This window comes from Heterodontus francisci, unplaced genomic scaffold (genome assembly GCF_036365525.1).
Source record: "Heterodontus francisci isolate sHetFra1 unplaced genomic scaffold, sHetFra1.hap1 HAP1_SCAFFOLD_515, whole genome shotgun sequence".
NCBI classification, from domain to species: domain Eukaryota; kingdom Metazoa; phylum Chordata; class Chondrichthyes; order Heterodontiformes; family Heterodontidae; genus Heterodontus; species Heterodontus francisci.
In genome coordinates, this window is record NW_027140266.1 from 275,287 (window position 1) to 293,573 (window position 18,287).

The following is an 18,287-nucleotide window of genomic DNA, read 5'->3' on the forward strand; positions in this document are numbered from 1 at the left end:
ATACAATGTTAATACCTTTATCTCTCTGAAATTGTCTCACCTGCTCCCCATGTAAGACAAAAATTGTAATGAGGCTCGTCCCCCCACCACTCGAAAAGGTTGGACAACTCTGCTCTCGAGAGTGTACACAGGGAGTTCGAGATTAAGAGGGAAGGGGAGAGATAGACAATGGGAAAAAGGGATGGAGAGAGTAGAACAGAGGGGAAGAGATAGATAGATAGAGATGGAGAGAGATTACCAGGGAGAGATTGCTGGAGATTAGATTAGAGATACAGCACTGAAACAGGCCCTTCGGCCCACCGAGTCTGTGCCGACCATCAACCACCCATTTATACTAATCCTACACTAATCCCATTTTCCTACCAAACATCCCCACCTGTCCCTATATTTCCCGACCACCTACCGATACTAGTGATAATTTATAATGGCCAATTTACCTATCAACCTGCAAGTCTTTTGGCCTGCAAGTCTTTTGGCTTGTGGGAGGAAACCGGAGCACCCGGAGAAAACCCACGCAGACACAGGGAGAACTTGCAAATTCCACACAGGCAGTACCCAGAATCGAACCCGGGTCCCTGGAGCTGTGAGGCTGCAGTGCTAACCACTGCGCCACTGTGCCGCCCAAAGGTAGAGATGATCTCTCTACCCACGCCTATCACTCCCTTTCTCTCTGTCATGCTCTCTCCATCTATATTTCTCCCTCTGCCCTGATGTCTCACACTCCATGCCTCTCTCTCCTATGTCTATGTATACAGAAATGTCCAATGATTACATTTTTACATTTGCTCATTCAATGTAACCTAACAATCTCTCTCTCTCCAACATTATCTCTCGGTCCGTGAACAGAGTGACCTTGGAGTGAGAGTCCACGGATTCCTGAGGCTGGCAGGACAGATGGATATGGTGTGTGAGGCGGCTTGCAGGACACTTGCCTTTATTGTCCGATGTATAGAATAGAAGAGCAGGGAGGTTTTTCTCGAGCTGTTTGAAACACTAATGAGGCCACAGTTCGAGTAAATAACTGTGTACAGTTCTGGTCAGCACATTACAGGAATGGGGGAGGGGGAAATGGGGTAATGGGAGAGGGGTAACGAAGTCCTGTTAGTTGCAAAGAATAATAAATAGTTATTGGTACCGAGTCATCGTTTCCCTGCATCGAAAGACCACGAAAACAGCCAGGACCTCAACCCTCCCTATTTCTGTAACCTGTTCATTGATCCCGGTTCCCTCCCTCACCCAGGAGTCAGTCCCCCAACTCCACTGATTATTCCCACAGTGTTGGTGTTCCTGCCCCTCGCTTGAACTGCAGAGAATTTACAGTGCAGGAACAGGCCATTCGGCCCGATGCATTCATGCTGGTGTTTGTGCTCCAAACGAGCCTCCTCCCACCCCTCTCTTCATCTCACCCCATCCACATCTCCTCCTGTTCCTCTCTCCCTCATGTCTTTATCCAGCTTCCCTCCCCCTCCCCCATTAAATACATCTCCACGATTCGCCTCATCCCACTCCCCATGCTGGTGAGTTCCACATTCACCCCACTCTCCACGTAAAGATGTTTCTCCAGAATTCCCGATCGGATTTATCAGCGACTGTCTTATATTGACTAGTCCCCCTAGTTCTGGTCACACCCGCGAGTGGAAACATATCTACGTCTACCTGATCGAAACCCCCTTTGGTAATCTCCAAGCCCTCTGTCAGGTCAACCCTCAGCTTCCTCTATTCTGGAGAAATGAGCCCCAGTCTGTTTAATTTTTCCCCATAGTTATAAACCCTCTCAGTTCTGGTCTGGTCCTTGTGAATCTGTTGCTGAAGTTGTTGAAATTGTTGGTGTTTTTCTCCTGTTGAAGTTGTTGTTGAATTTGTTGGAGCCATGCTCCTGCTAAAGTTGTTGTTGAATTTGTTGGTGGTTTTCTCCTGCTAAAGTTGTTGTTGAATTTGTTGGTGGTTTATCTCCTGAGGTTGTTGTTGAATATGTTGGTGGGTTTTCTCCTGCTGAGGTTGTTGTTGGATTTGTTGCTGCTTCTCTCCTGCTGAAGTTGTTGTTGAATTTGATGGTGTTTACCAAACAAATATAACAACAACCTCAGCAGGAGAAATAAACGCCTGCAAATAAAGGCCAGTTACCCGACCCGAACCCGATGGGACCCGACGAATTGTGTTAGGTTTGGGTCGGGTCGGGTTGCAGTTCCGGGTCCGGCATTCGGGCTTGTGTTGGGCCGGGTCAGGCAGGCTCTATCACAGGTAAGTGGCTCCAATGTTCATTTAATTTTTGGACAAGAAAGGTGGTTTTGTTACAGTTATTATAAGCTAGTGCAGATCAGCAACAAAGTGAAAAACGGAAGCCAGGTTAACTGAATCTTCCAGTGGTTGGGTCGGGCGCGGGAAAAAATGGAAGGGATTGCAGACCCTAGCCGGCATTTACAACAAATTCAACAACAACTTCAGCAAGAGAAAAACACCAACAAATTTAACAACAACTTCAGCAGGAGACACACCAACAAATTCAACAACAACTTCAAGAGAAAAACACCGACAAATTCAACAACAACTTCAGCAAGAGAAAAACAGTGCCAAATTCAACAACTTCAGCAAGAAACACCGACAAATTCGACAACTATTTCAGCAAGAGAAAAACACTGCCGAATTCAACAACTTCAGCAAAAGAAAAACACCAACAAATTCAACAACAACTTCAGCAGGAGAAAAACACCAACAAATTCAACAACAACCTCTGCAGTCGAAAAAAACAACAAAAAATTCAACAACTTCAAGAGAAAAGCATCAACAAATTCAACAGCAACTTCAGCAACATAAAAACACTGACAAATTCAACAACAACCTCAGCAAGAAAAAACACCAACAAATTCAACGGGCGGCACAGTGGCGCAGTGGTTAGCACCGCAGCCTCACAGCTCCAGGGACCCGGGTTCGATTCCGGGTACTGTCTGTGTGGAGTTTGCAAGTTCTCCCTGTGTCTGCGTGGGTTTTCTCCGGGTGCTCCGGTTTCCTCCCACAAGCCAAAAGACTTGCAGGTTGATAGGTAAATTGGCCATTATAAATTGTCACCGGTATAGGTAGGTGGTAGGGCATTATAGGGACAGGTGGGGATGTTTGGTAGGAATATGGGATTAGTGTAGGATTAGTATAAATGGGTGGTTGATGTTCGGCACAGACTCGGTGGGCCGAAGGGCCTGTTTCAGTGCTGTATCTCTAAACTAAACTAACAACAACTTCAGCAAGAGAAAAACAGTGCCAAATTCAACAACATCAGCCAGAGAAAAAAACCAACAAATTCAACAACAACTTCAGCAAGAGACAAACACCAACAAATTCAACAACGACTTCAGCAAGAGAAAAACACCAACAAATTCAACAACAATCTCAGGAGCAAGAAACACCAAAAAATTCAACAACAACTTCAAGGAAAAAACACTGACAAATTCAACAACAACTTCAGCAAAACACCAACAAATTCAAGAACAACTTCAGCAAGAGGAACACCAACAAACTGAACAACTTCAGCGAGAAAAACACCAACAAATTCAACAACAACTTCAGCAAGAGAAAAAAACCAACAAGTTCAACAACAACTTCAGTATGGGAAAAACACCAACAAATTCAACAGCAACTTCTGCAGGAGAAACACCGACAAATACCACAACAACTTCAAGAGAAAAACAATGACAAATTCAACAACAACTTCAGCAAGAGAAAAAACTAACAAGTTCAACAACATCAGTAAGGGAAAAACACCAACGAATTTAGCAGCAACTTCTGCAGGAGAAACACCGACAATTACCACAACAACTTCAAGGGAAAAACACCAACAAATTCAACAACAATCTCAGGAGCAAGAAACACCAAAAAATTCAACAACAACTTCAAGGAAAAATCTCCGACAAATTCAACAACAACTTCAGCAAGAGGAACACCAACAAACTCAACAACTTCAGCGAGAAAAACACCAACAAATTCAACAACAACTTCAGCAAGAGAAAAAAACCAAGTTCAACAACAACTTCAGTAAGGGAAAAACACCAACAAATCCAACAGCAACTTCAGCAAGAGAAAAACACCAACAAATTCAACAACACCCTCTGCAGTAGCAAAAAACACGAAAAAATTCAACAGCAACTTCAGCAAGAGAAAAAAACCAACAAGTTCAACAACAATCTCAGGAGCAAGAAACACCAAAAAATTCAACAACAACTTCAGCGGAAAAAACACCGACAAATTCAACAACAACATCAGCAAGAGGAACACCAACAAACTCAACAACTTCAGCGAGAAAAACACCAACAAGTTCAACAACAACTTCAGTAAGGGAAAAACACCAACAAATCCAACAGCAACTTCAGCAAGAGAAAAACACCAACAAATTCAACAACAACCTCTGCAGTAGAAAAAAACACCAAAAAATTCAACAGCAACTTCAGTAAGGGAAAAACACCAACAAATTCAACAACAACTTCAAGTGAGAAACACTGACAAATTCAACAACTTCAGCAAGAAACACCGACAAATTCAACAACAACTTCAGCAGGAGAAACACCAACAAATTCAACAAATTCAGCAAGAAACACTGACAAATTCAGCAACAACTTCAGCAAGAGACAAACACCAACAAATCCAACAACGACTTCAGCAAGAGAAAAACGCCAACAAATTCAACAACAATCTCAGGAGTAAGAAACACCAAAAAATTCAACAACAGCTTCAAGGGAAAAACACCGACAAATTCAACAACTTCAGCAAAACACCAACAAATTCAACAACAACTACAGCAAGAGAAAAACACCAAAAAATTCAACAACGACTTCAGCAAGAGACAAACACCAACAAATCCAACAACGACTTCAGCAAGAGAAAAACGCCAACAAATTCAACAACAATCTCAGGAGTAAGAAACACCAAAAAATTCAACAACAGCTTCAAGGGAAAAACACCGACAAATTCAACAACTTCAGCAAAACACCAACAAATTCAACAACAACTACAGCAAGAGAAAAACACCAAAAAATTCAACAACGACTTCAGCAAGAGACAAACACCAACAAATTCAACAACGACTTCAGCAAGAGAAAAACATCAACAAATTCAACACCAATCTCAGGAGTAAGAAACACCAAAAAATTCAACAACAACTTCAGCAAGAGGAACACCAACAAACTCAAGAACTTCAGCGAGAGAAACACCAAAAAATTCAACAACAACTTTAGCGACAAAAAAACCAACAAGTTCAACAACAACTTCAGTAAGGGAAAAACACCAACAAATTCAACAACAACTTCAGGAGAAAAACACTGACAAATTCAACAACAACTTCAGCAAGAGAAAAACACCAACAAATTCAACAACCTCTGCAGTAGAAAAAAACACCAAAAAATTCAACAGCAACTTCAGCAAGAGAAAAAAACCAACAAATTCAACAACAACTTCAAGAGAAAAACACCGACAAATTCAACAACAACTTCAGCAAGAGAAAAACACCAAAAAATTCAACAACGACTTCAGCAAGAGACAAACACCAACAAATTCAACAACGACTTCAGCAAGGGAAAAACACCAACAAATTCAACAACAATCTCAGGAGTAAGAAACACCAAAAAATTCAACAACAACTTCAGCAAGAGGAACACCAACAAACTCAACAACTTCAGCGAGAAAAACACCAACAAATTCAACAACAACTTCAGCAAGAGAAAACACCAACAAATTCAACAAAAATCTCAGCAAGAAAAAACACCAACATATTCAACAACAACTTCAGCAAGAGATAAACACCAACAAATTCAATAACTTCAGCAAGAAACACCGACAATTCAACAACTTCAGCCTGAGAAAAACACCAACAAATTCAACAAGAGACAAACACCAACAAATGCAACAACAACTTCAAGAAAAAAACACTGACAAATTCAAGAACAACTTCAGCAAGAGGAACACTTACAAACTCAACAACTTCAGTGAGAAAAACACCAACAAATTCAACAACAACCTCTGCAGGAGAAAAATGCACCAACAAATTCAACAACAACTTCAGCAAGAGGAAAACACTGACAAATTCAATATCTTGTTACTGTTTCTCGAGCTCTCTGTAGTCCTTGCTTGAAGATATGGTCTTGTGTTTCATTGGGGCCCACTATTCTTCTTAAACCTTGTTCACGTAGGAGACTTTTTCTCTCTTTGAGTTTACGTGTTTTCAGTGGTTTCCGATGCAGGTGAGAGTGAGATGAGGACAGACAGGAGAGAGGTCTTATCAAACCAGGGGCTTTTGTTAGTTTGAATCCTTTGTTGGAAATTCAAATCTCCGTAGACAGCCAGTCATGTGACTGTGTTCACTATGGAGAAGGACGATGTCGGTGTAGGGTTCAAGGAGGGGGATTGTGATATACTTGAACATATTAGCATTGAAAGGGAGGAGGTATTAGTGGTCTTAACGGGCTTAAAAGTGGATAAATCCCCAGGCCCAGATGAGATGTATCCCAGGCTGTTATGTGAAGCAAGGGAGGAAATTGCAGGGGCTCTGACACAAATTTTCAAATCTTCTCTGGCCACAGGAGAGGTACCAGAGGACTGGAGGACAGTGAATGTGGTACCATTATTCAAGAAGGGTAGCAGGGATAAACCAGGTCATTACAGGCCGGTGAGTCTAACATCCGTGGTAGGGAGACCATTGGAAAAATTCTGAGACAGGATTAATCTCCACTTGGAGAGGCAGGGATTAATCAGGGATAGTCAACATGGCTTTGTCAGGGGGAGATCGTGTCTAACTAACTTGATTGAATTTTTCGAGGAGGTGACTAGTTGTGTAGATGAGGGGAAAGCAGTTGATGTAGTCTACATGGACTTCAGTAAGGCTTTTGATAAGGTCCCATATGGGAGATTGGTTAAGAAGGTAAGAGCCCATGGGATCCAGGGCAATTTGGCAAATTAGATCCAAAATTGGCTTAGTGGCAGGAGGCAGAGGGTGATGGTCGAGGGTTGTTTTTGCGAGTGGAAGCCTGTGACCAGTGGTGTACCGCAGGGATCGGTGCTGGGCCCCTTGCTGTTTGTAGTGTACATTAACGATTGCGACGTGAATATAGGAGGGATGATCAGAAAGTTCGCAGATGACACGAAAATTGGTGGTGTCGTAAATAGTGAGGAGGAAAGCCTGAGATTACAGGGCAATATAGATGGGCTGGTAAGATGGGCAGAGCAGTGGCAAATGGAATTTAATCCTGAGAAGTGTGAGGTGATGTATTTTGGGAGGACTGACAAGGCAAGGGAATATACAATGGATGGTAGGACTGTAGGATGTACAGAGGGTCAGAGGGACCTTGGTGTACTTGTCCATTGATCACTGAAGGTAACAGCACAGGTAGATAAGGTGGTTAGGAAGGCATATGGGATACTTGCCTTTATTAGCCGAGGCATAGAATAGAAGAGCAGGGAGGTTATGATGGAGCTGTATAGGTTTAATGTTCATGTGGCCTCAGTCTTGGCAGGCGGGGGGTTTGCCTGACTGGTGGGCGGATGGGGAGAGAGAGAGAAAGGGGCAGAGAGAGAGAGAGAGGTGAGGGGGGAGAGAGAAAGAGGGTGGTACAGAATGAGAGAGGGGAGGGGAGAGAGAGAGTGGTAAATGGGGGAACGGAGAGAGAGAGAAGGGGGAGAAAAGTGCGAGAATAAAATGGGGAAGAGAGAGTGCACAGCAGAGAGGGGGGACTGAAAGAGAAAGGGGGTACACAGACAGTGAGGATGACACAGAGGGGAGCAGAACAACACAGAGAGGTGGGAACACAGAGAGAGGGATAGAGAGTGATCAACATCACTCCTGACAGATGGGCATCTATCTGGAATACTCTGCATCACTGCAAAAAGCGTGCACACAAACATTGACATCTTGTGCAAGCAACAAATTGCCAGGCATCTCACTAAATCAGTGTCCACATAGTGACGAGAAAGTACGTCAATAAATTAATCTTCTCATTTGGAGCTTCTTCCCAAAAATCCCCATTAGTTGTTGCTTTGATTAATAGCAAGATACAATGTTAATACCTTTATCTCTCTGAAATTGTCTCACCTGCTCCCCATGTAAGACAAAAATTGTAATGAGGCTCGTCCCCCCACCACTTGAAAAGGTTGGACAACTCTGCTCTCGAGAGTGTACACAGGGAGTTCGAGATTAAGAGGGAAGGGGAGAGATAGACAATGGGAAAAAGGGATGGAGAGAGTAGAACAGAGGGGAAGAGATAGATAGATAGAGATGGAGAGAGATTACCAGGGAGAGATTGCTGGAGATTAGATTAGAGATACAGCACTGAAACAGGCCCTTCGGCCCACCGAGTCTGTGCCGACCATCAACCACCCATTTATACTAATCCTACACTAATCCCATATTCCTACCAAACATCCCCACCTGTCCCTATATTTCCCGACCACCTACCGATACTAGTGATAGGTAAATTGGCCATTATAAATTATCAACCTGCAAGTCTTTTGGCCTGCAAGTCTTTTGGCTTGTGGGAGGAAACCGGAGCACCCGGAGAAAACCCACGCAGACACAGGGAGAACTTGCAAATTCCACACAGGCAGTACCCAGAATCGAACCCGGGTCCCTGGAGCTGTGAGGCTGCAGTGCTAACCACTGCGCCACTGTGCCGCCCAAAGGTAGAGATGATCTCTCTACCCACGCCTATCACTCCCTTTCTCTCTGTCATGCTCTCTCCATCTATATTTCTCCCTCTGCCCTGATGTCTCACACTCCATGCCTCTCTCTCCTATGTCTATGTATACAGAAATGTCCAATGATTACATTTTTACATTTGCTCATTCAATGTAACCTAACAATCTCTCTCTCTCCAACATTATCTCTCGGTCCGTGAACAGAGTGACCTTGGAGTGAGAGTCCACGGATTCCTGAGGCTGGCAGGACAGATGGATATGGTGTGTGAGGCGGCTTGCAGGACACTTGCCTTTATTGTCCGATGTATAGAATAGAAGAGCAGGGAGGTTTTTCTCGAGCTGTTTGAAACACTAATGAGGCCACAGTTCGAGTAAATAACTGTGTACAGTTCTGGTCAGCACATTACAGGAATGGGGGAGGGGGAAATGGGGTAATGGGAGAGGGGTAACGAAGTCCTGTTAGTTGCAAAGAATAATAAATAGTTATTGGTACCGAGTCATCGTTTCCCTGCATCGAAAGACCACGAAAACAGCCAGGACCTCAACCCTCCCTATTTCTGTAACCTGTTCATTGATCCCGGTTCCCTCCCTCACCCAGGAGTCAGTCCCCCAACTCCACTGATTATTCCCACAGTGTTGGTGTTCCTGCCCCTCGCTTGAACTGCAGAGAATTTACAGTGCAGGAACAGGCCATTCGGCCCGATGCATTCATGCTGGTGTTTGTGCTCCAAACGAGCCTCCTCCCACCCCTCTCTTCATCTCACCCCATCCACATCTCCTCCTGTTCCTCTCTCCCTCATGTCTTTATCCAGCTTCCCTCCCCCTCCCCCATTAAATACATCTCCACGATTCGCCTCATCCCACTCCCCATGCTGGTGAGTTCCACATTCACCCCACTCTCCACGTAAAGATGTTTCTCCAGAATTCCCGATCGGATTTATCAGCGACTGTCTTATATTGACTAGTCCCCCTAGTTCTGGTCACACCCGCGAGTGGAAACATATCTACGTCTACCTGATCGAAACCCCCTTTGGTAATCTCCAAGCCCTCTGTCAGGTCAACCCTCAGCTTCCTCTATTCTGGAGAAATGAGCCCCAGTCTGTTTAATTTTTCCCCATAGTTATAAACCCTCTCAGTTCTGGTCTGGTCCTTGTGAATCTGTTGCTGAAGTTGTTGAAATTGTTGGTGTTTTTCTCCTGTTGAAGTTGTTGTTGAATTTGTTGGAGCCATGCTCCTGCTAAAGTTGTTGTTGAATTTGTTGGTGGTTTTCTCCTGCTAAAGTTGTTGTTGAATTTGTTGGTGGTTTATCTCCTGAGGTTGTTGTTGAATATGTTGGTGGGTTTTCTCCTGCTGAGGTTGTTGTTGGATTTGTTGCTGCTTCTCTCCTGCTGAAGTTGTTGTTGAATTTGATGGTGTTTACCAAACAAATATAACAACAACCTCAGCAGGAGAAATAAACACCTGCAAATAAAGGCCAGTTACCCGACCCGAACCCGATGGGACCCGACGAATTGTGTTAGGTTTGGGTCGGGTCGGGTTGCAGTTCCGGGTCCGGCATTCGGGCTTGTGTTGGGCCGGGTCAGGCAGGCTCTATCACAGGTAAGTGGCTCCAATGTTCATTTAATTTTTGGACAAGAAAGGTGGTTTTGTTACAGTTATTATAAGCTAGTGCAGATCAGCAACAAAGTGAAAAACGGAAGCCAGGTTAACTGAATCTTCCAGTGGTTGGGTCGGGCGCGGGAAAAAATGGAAGGGATTGCAGACCCTAGCCGGCATTTACAACAAATTCAACAACAACTTCAGCAAGAGAAAAACACCAACAAATTTAACAACAACTTCAGCAGGAGACACACCAACAAATTCAACAACAACTTCAAGAGAAAAACACCGACAAATTCAACAACAACTTCAGCAAGAGAAAAACAGTGCCAAATTCAACAACTTCAGCAAGAAACACCGACAAATTCGACAACTATTTCAGCAAGAGAAAAACACTGCCGAATTCAACAACTTCAGCAAAAGAAAAACACCAACAAATTCAACAACAACTTCAGCAGGAGAAAAACACCAACAAATTCAACAACAACCTCTGCAGTCGAAAAAAACAACAAAAAATTCAACAACTTCAAGAGAAAAGCATCAACAAATTCAACAGCAACTTCTGCAGGAGAAAAATACACCAACAAATTCCACAACAACTTCAGCAAGAGAAACACCGACAAATTCCACAACAACTTCAGCAGGAGACACACCAACAAATTCAACAACAACTTCAAGAGAAAAACACAGCTAATTCAACAAAAACCTCAGCAAGAAAAAACACCAATACATTCAATAACAACTTCAAGAGAGAAACACTGACAAATTTAACAACTTCAGCAAGAAACACCGACAAATTCAACAACAACTTCAGCCAGAGAAAAACACCAACAAATTCAACAACAACTTCAGCAAGAGACACACGCCAACAAATTCAACAACGACTTCAGCAAGAGAAAAACACCAACAAATTCAACAACAATCTCAGGAGTAAGAAATACCAAAAAATTCAACAACAGCTTCAAGGGAAAAACACCGACAAATTCAACAACAACTTCAGCAAAACACCAACAAATTCAACAACAACTTCAGCAAGAGAAAAACACCAAAAAATTCAACACCAATCTCAGGAGTAAGAAACACCAAAAAATTCAACAACAACTTCAGCAAGAGGAACACCAACAAACTCAAGAACTTCAGCGAGAGAAACACCAACAAATTCAACAACAACTACAGCGACGAAAAAACCAACAAGTTCAACAACAACTTCAGTAAGGGAAAAACAACAACAACTTCAAGAGAAAAACACTGACAAATTCAACAACAACTTCAGCAAGAGAAAAACACCAACAAATTCAACAACAACCTCTGCAGTAGAAAAAAACACCAAAAAATTCAACAGCAACTTCAGCAAGAGAAAAAAGCCAACAAGTTCAACAACAACTTCAGTAAGGGAAAAACACCAACAAATTCAACAACATCCTCTGCAGGTCAGAAAAGCACCAAGAAATTCAACAACTTCAGCATGGGAAAAACACCCACAAATTCAACAACAACTTCAGCAGTAGGAAAACACCAACAAATTCAACAACAATCTCAGGAGTAAGAAACACCAAAAAATTCAACAACAACTTCTGCAGGAGAAAAATACACCAACAAATCCAACAACATCTTCAGAAAGAGTAAAAACTCCAATAACACCAACAAATTCAACAACAATCTCAGGAGCAAGAAACACCAAAAAATTCAACAACAACTTCAAGGAAAAAACACCGACAAATTCAACAACAACTTCAGCAAAACACCAACAAATTCAAGAACAACTTCAGCAAGAGGAACACCAACAAACTGAACAACTTCAGCGAGAAAAACACCAACAAATTCAACAACAACTTCAGCAAGAGAAAAAAACCAACAAGTTCAACAACAACTTCAGTAAGGGAAAAACACCAACAAATTCAACAACAACCTCTGCAGTAGAAAAATACACCAAAAAATTCAACAGCAACTTCAGCAAGAGTAAAAAACCAACATGTTCAACAACAACTTCAGCAAGAGAAAAAAACCAACAAGTTCAACAACAACATCAGTAAGGGAAAAACACCAACGAATTTAGCAGCAACTTCTGCAGGAGAAACACCGACAATTACCACAACAACGTCAAGGGAAAAACACCAACAAATTCAACAACAATCTCAGGAGCGAAAAATCTCCGACAAATCCAACAACGACTTCAGCAAGAGGAACACCAACAAACTGAACAACTTCAGCGAGAAAAACACCAACAACTTCAACAACAACATCAGTAAGGGAAAAACAACAACAAATTCAACAACAACTTCAAGAGAGAAACACTGACAAATTCAACAACTTCAGCAAGAAACACCGACAAATTCAACAACAACTTCAGCAAGAGACAAACACCAACAAATCCAACAACGACTTCAGCAAGAGAAAAACGCCAACAAATTCAACAACAATCTCAGGAGTAAGAAACACCAAAAAATTCAACAACAGCTTCAAGGGAAAAACACCGACAAATTCAACAACTTCAGCAAAACACCAACAAATTCAACAACAACTACAGCAAGAGAAAAACACCAACAAATTCAACAACGACTTCAGCAAGAGAAAAACATCAACAAATTCAACACCAATCTCAGGAGTAAGAAACACCAAAAAATTCAACAACAACTTCAGCAAGAGGAACACCAACAAACTCAAGAACTTCAGCGAGAGAAACACCAACAAATTCAACAACAACTTCAGCGACGAAAAAACCAACAAGTTCAACAACAACTTCAGTAAGGGAAAAACACCAACAAATTCAACAACAACATAAAGAGAAAAACACTGACAAATTCAACAACAACTTCAGCAAGAGAAAAACACCAACAAATTCAACAACAACCTCTGCAGTAGAAAAAAACACCAAAAAATTCAACAGCAACTTCAGCAAGAGAAAAAAATCAACAAGTTCAACAACAACTTCAGTAAGGGAAAAACACCAACAAATTCAACAACAACTTCGAGAAAAACACTGAAAAATTCAACAACAACTTCAGCAAGAGAAAAACACCAAAAAATTCAACAACGACTTCAGCAAGAGACAAACACCAACAAATTCAACAACGACTTCAGCAAGGGAAAAACACCAACAAATTCAACAACAATCTCAGGAGTAAGAAACACCAACAAATTCAACAACAAATTCAACAACAACTTCAAGAGAAAAACACTGACAAATTCAACAACAACTTCAGTAAGGGAAAAACACCAACAAGTTCAACAACAACTTCAGCAGTAGAAAAACACCAACAAATTCAACAACATCCTCTGCAGGTTAGAAAAGCGCCAAGAACTTCAACAACTTCAGCATGGGAAAAACACCAACAAATTCAACAACAACTTCAGCAGTAGGAAAACACCAACAAATTCAACAACAACTTCAGCAATGTAAAAACACTGACAAGTTCAACAACAACTTCAGCAAGAAATAACACCAACAAATTCAACAACAACTTCAAGAGAAAAACACTGACAAATTCAAGAACAACTTCAGCAAGAGAATAACAGTGCCAAATTCAACAACATCAGCCAGAGAAAAAAAACAACAAATTCAACAACAACTTCAGCAAGAGACAAACACCAACAAATTCAACAACAATCTCAGGAGCAAGAAACACCAACAAATTCAAGAACAACTTCAGCAAGAGGAACACCAACAAACTGAACAACTTCAGCGAGAAAAACACCAACAAATTCAACAACAATTTCAGCAAGAGAAAAAAACCAACAAGTTCAACAAGAACTTCAGTAAGGGAAAAACACCAACAAATCCAACAGCAACTTCAGCAAGAGAAAAACACCAACAAATTCAACAACAACCTCTGCAGTAGCAAAAAAACACCAAAAAATTCAACAGCAACTTCAGCAAGAGAAAAAAACCAACAAGTTCAACAACAACTTCAGTAAGGGAAAAACACCAACAAATTCAACAACAACTTCAAGAGAAAATCACTGACAAATTCAACAACAGCTTCAGCAAGAGAAAAAAACCAACAAGTTCAACAACAACATCAGTAAGGGAAAAACACCAACAAATTCACCAGCAACTTCTGCAGGAGAAACACCGACAAATACCACAACACTTCAAGAGAAAAGCACCAACCAATTCAACAGCAACTTCTGCAGGAGAGAAATACACCCAGAAATTCAACAACAACTTCAGCGAGAAAAACACCGACAAATCCAACAACAACTTCAGCGAGAAAAACGCCGACAAATCCAACAACAACTTCAGCAAGAGTAAAAGCTCCAACAAATTCAACAACAACTCAAGCAGGAGAAAAAACACCAACAAATTCAACAACAACTTCAGCAAGAGGAAAAAACTCGAATGTATTGAACAAGAACTTCAGCAGGAGAAAAACACTAACAAATTCAACAACAACTTCAGGGGAAAGAAACCAACAACTTTAACAGGAAACAACACCAATACTACAACAACAACCTCACCAGGAGAAAAGCACCAAAAAATTCAACAACAACTTCAGCAAGGGAAAAGCACCGACAAATTCAACAGCAACTTCAGCAAGAGTAAAAGCACCAACAAATTAAACAACAACCTCTGCAGTAGAAAAAAACAACAAAAAATTCAACAACTTCAAGAGAAAAGCATCAACAAATTCAACAGCAACTTCTGCAGGAGAAAAATACACCAACAACTTCCACAACAACTTCAGCAAGAGAAACACCGACAAATTCCACAACAACTTCAGCAGGAGACACACCAACAAATTCAACAACAACTTCAAGAGAAAAACACAGCTAATTCAACAAAAACCTCAGCAAGAAAAAACACCAATACATTCAACAACAACTTCAAGAGAGAAACACTGACAAATTCAACAACAACTTCAGCAAAACCCCAACAAATTCAACAACAACCTCTGCAGTAGAAAAAAACACCAAAAAATTCAACAGCAACTTCAGCAAGAGAAAAAAACCAACAAGTTCAACAACAACTTCAGTAAGGGAAAAACACCAACAAATTCAACAACAACTTAAAGAGATAAACACTGACAAATTCAACAACAACGTCAGCAACAGAAAAACACCAACAAATTCAACAACAACCTCTGCAGTAGAAAATAACACCAAAAAATTCAACAGCAACTTCAGCAAGAGAAAAAAACCAACAAGTTCAACAACAACTTCAGTAAGGGAAAAACACCAACAAATTCAATAACAACTTCAGCAAGAGAAAAACACCAAAAAATTCAACAACGACTTCAGCAAGAGACAAACACCAACGACTTCAGCAAGGGAAAAACACCAACAAATTCAACAACAATCTCAGGAGTAAGAAACACCAACAAATTCAACAACAACTTCAGTAAGGGAAAATCACCAACAAATTCAACAACAACTTCAAGAGAAAAACACTGACAAATTCAACAACAACTTCAGGAAGGGAAAAACACCAACAAATTCAACAACATCCTCTGCAGGTTAGAAAAGCGCCAAGAAATTCAACAACTTCAGCATGGGAAAAACAGCGACAAATTCAACAACAACTTCTGCAGGAGAAAAATACACCAACAATCCAACAACATCTTCAGAAAGAGTAAAAACTCCAACAAATCCAACAACAACTTCAGCAAGAGAAAAACAGTGCCAAATTCAACAACATCAGCCAGAGAAAAAAACCAACAAATTCAACAACAACTTCAGCAAGAGAAAAACACCAACAAATTCAACAACAATCTCAGGAGCAAGAAACACCAAAAAATTCAACAACAACTTCAAGGAAAAAACACCGACAAATTCAACAACAACTTCAGCAAAACACCAACAAATTCAAGAACAACTTCAGCAAGAGGAACACCAACAAACTGAACAACTTCAGCGAGAAAAACACCAACAAATTCAACAACAACTTCAGCAAGAGAAAAAACCAACAAGTTCAACAACAACATCAGTAAGGGAAAAACACCAACGAATTCAGCAGCAACTTCTGCGGGAGAAACACCGACAATTACCACAACAACTTCAAGGGAAAAACACCAACAAATTCAACAACAATCTCAGGAGCAACAAACACCAAAAAATTCAACAACAACTTCAAGGAAAAATCTCCAACAAATTCAACAACAACATCGGCAAGAGGAACATCAACAAACTCAACAACTTCAGCGAGAAAAACACCAACAAATTCAACAACAACTTCAGCAAGAGAAAAAAACCAAGTTCAACAACAACTTCAGTAAGGGAAAAACACCAACAAATCCAACAGCAACTTCAGCAAGAGAAAAACACCAACAAATTCAACAACACCCTCTGCAGTAGCAAAAAACACAAAAAAATTCATCAGCAACTTCAGCAAGAGAAAAAAACCAACAAGTTCAACAACAATCTCAGGAGCAAGAAACACCAAAAAATTCAACAACAACTTCAGCGGAAAAAACACCGACAGATTCAACAACAACTTCAAGAGAAAAACACTGACAAATTCAACAACAACTTCAGCAAGAAAAAAACACCAAAAAATTCAACAGCAACTTCAGCAAGAGTTAAAAACCAACAAGTTCAACAATAACTTCAGTAAGGGAAAAACACTGACAAATTCAACAACAACTTCAGCAAGAGAAAAAAACCAACAAGTTCAACAACAACATCAGTAAGGGAAAAACACCAACAAATTCAACAGCAACCTCTGCAGGAGAAACACCGACAAATACCACAACACTTCAAGAGAAAAACACCAACAAATTCAACAAAAACCTCAGCAAGAAAAAACACCAACAAATTCAACAACAACTGCAGCAAGAGAAAAAAACCAAGTTCAACAACAACTTCAGTAAGGGAAAAACACCAACAAGTCCAACAGCAACTTCAGCAAGAGAAAAACACCAACAAATTCAACAACACCCTCTGCAGTAGCAAAAAACACGAAAAAATTCAACAGCAACTTCAGCAAGAGAAAAAAACCAACAAGTTCAACAACAATCTCAGGAGCAAGAAACACCAAAAAATTCAACAACAACTTCAGCGGAAAAAACACCGACAGATTCAACAACAACTTCAAGAGAAAAACACTGACAAATTCAACAACAACTTCAGCAAGAGAAAAACACCAACAAATTCAACAACAACCTCTGCAGTAGAAAAAAACACCAAAAAATTCAACAGCAACTTCAGCAAGAGAAAAAAACCAACAAGTTCAACAATAACTTCAGTAAGGGAAAAACACTGACAAATTCAACAGCAACCTCTGCAGGAGAAACACCGACAAATACCACAACACTTCAAGAGAAAAACACCAACAAATTCAACAAACACCTCAGCAAGAAAAAACACCAACAAATTCAACAACAACTGCAGCAAGAGATAAACACCAACAAATTCAATAACTTCAGCAAGAAACAGCGACAATTCAACAACAACTTCAAGAGAAAAACACTGACAAATTCAACAACAACTTCAGCAAAACCCCAACAAATTCAAGAACAACTTCAGCAAGAGGAACACCTACAAACTCAACAACTTCAGTGAGAAAAACACCAACAAATTCAACAACAACTTCAAGAGAAAAACACCAACAAATTCAACAACAACCTCTGCAGGAGAAAAATACACCAACAAATTCAACAACAACTTCAGCAAGAGGAAAACACTGACAAATTCAACAACAACTTCAAGAGAAACACTGACAAATTCCACAAAATCTTCAGCAGGAGACACACCAACAAATTCAACTACAACTTCAAGAGAAAATCCGATAAATTCCACAAAAACCTCAGCAAGAAAAGACACCAACAAATTCAACAACAACTTCAGCAGGAGATAAACACTGACAAATTCACCAACTTCAGCAAGAAACACCGGCAAATTCAACAGCAACTTCAGCAGGAGAAGCACCAACAAATTCAACAACTTCAGCCAGAGCAAAACACCAACAAATTCAACAACAACTTCAGCAAGAGAAAAACAGCGACAAATTCAACAACAACTTCAAGAGAAAAATACCAACAAATTCAACAACAACCTTGGGGATAGAAAAGCACCAACAAATTCAA

The 18,287-nt window shown here is 40.7% G+C and overlaps 1 protein-coding gene across 1 annotated transcript in view; it reads left to right on the forward strand.

The window, feature by feature from the left end:
- Positions 1 to 18,287, forward strand: part of LOC137359163 (myb-like protein D) — a 45,509-nt gene that overhangs the window by 13,032 nt on the left and 14,190 nt on the right. The window contains exons 3-6 of the mRNA XM_068025234.1: positions 13,549 to 13,662; positions 15,720 to 15,882; positions 16,154 to 16,439; positions 17,070 to 17,330. Of these exons, the coding sequence (XP_067881335.1) occupies positions 13,549 to 13,662; positions 15,720 to 15,882; positions 16,154 to 16,439; positions 17,070 to 17,330 (824 nt within the window). The remainder of the gene's footprint in view (positions 1 to 13,548; positions 13,663 to 15,719; positions 15,883 to 16,153; positions 16,440 to 17,069; positions 17,331 to 18,287) is intronic.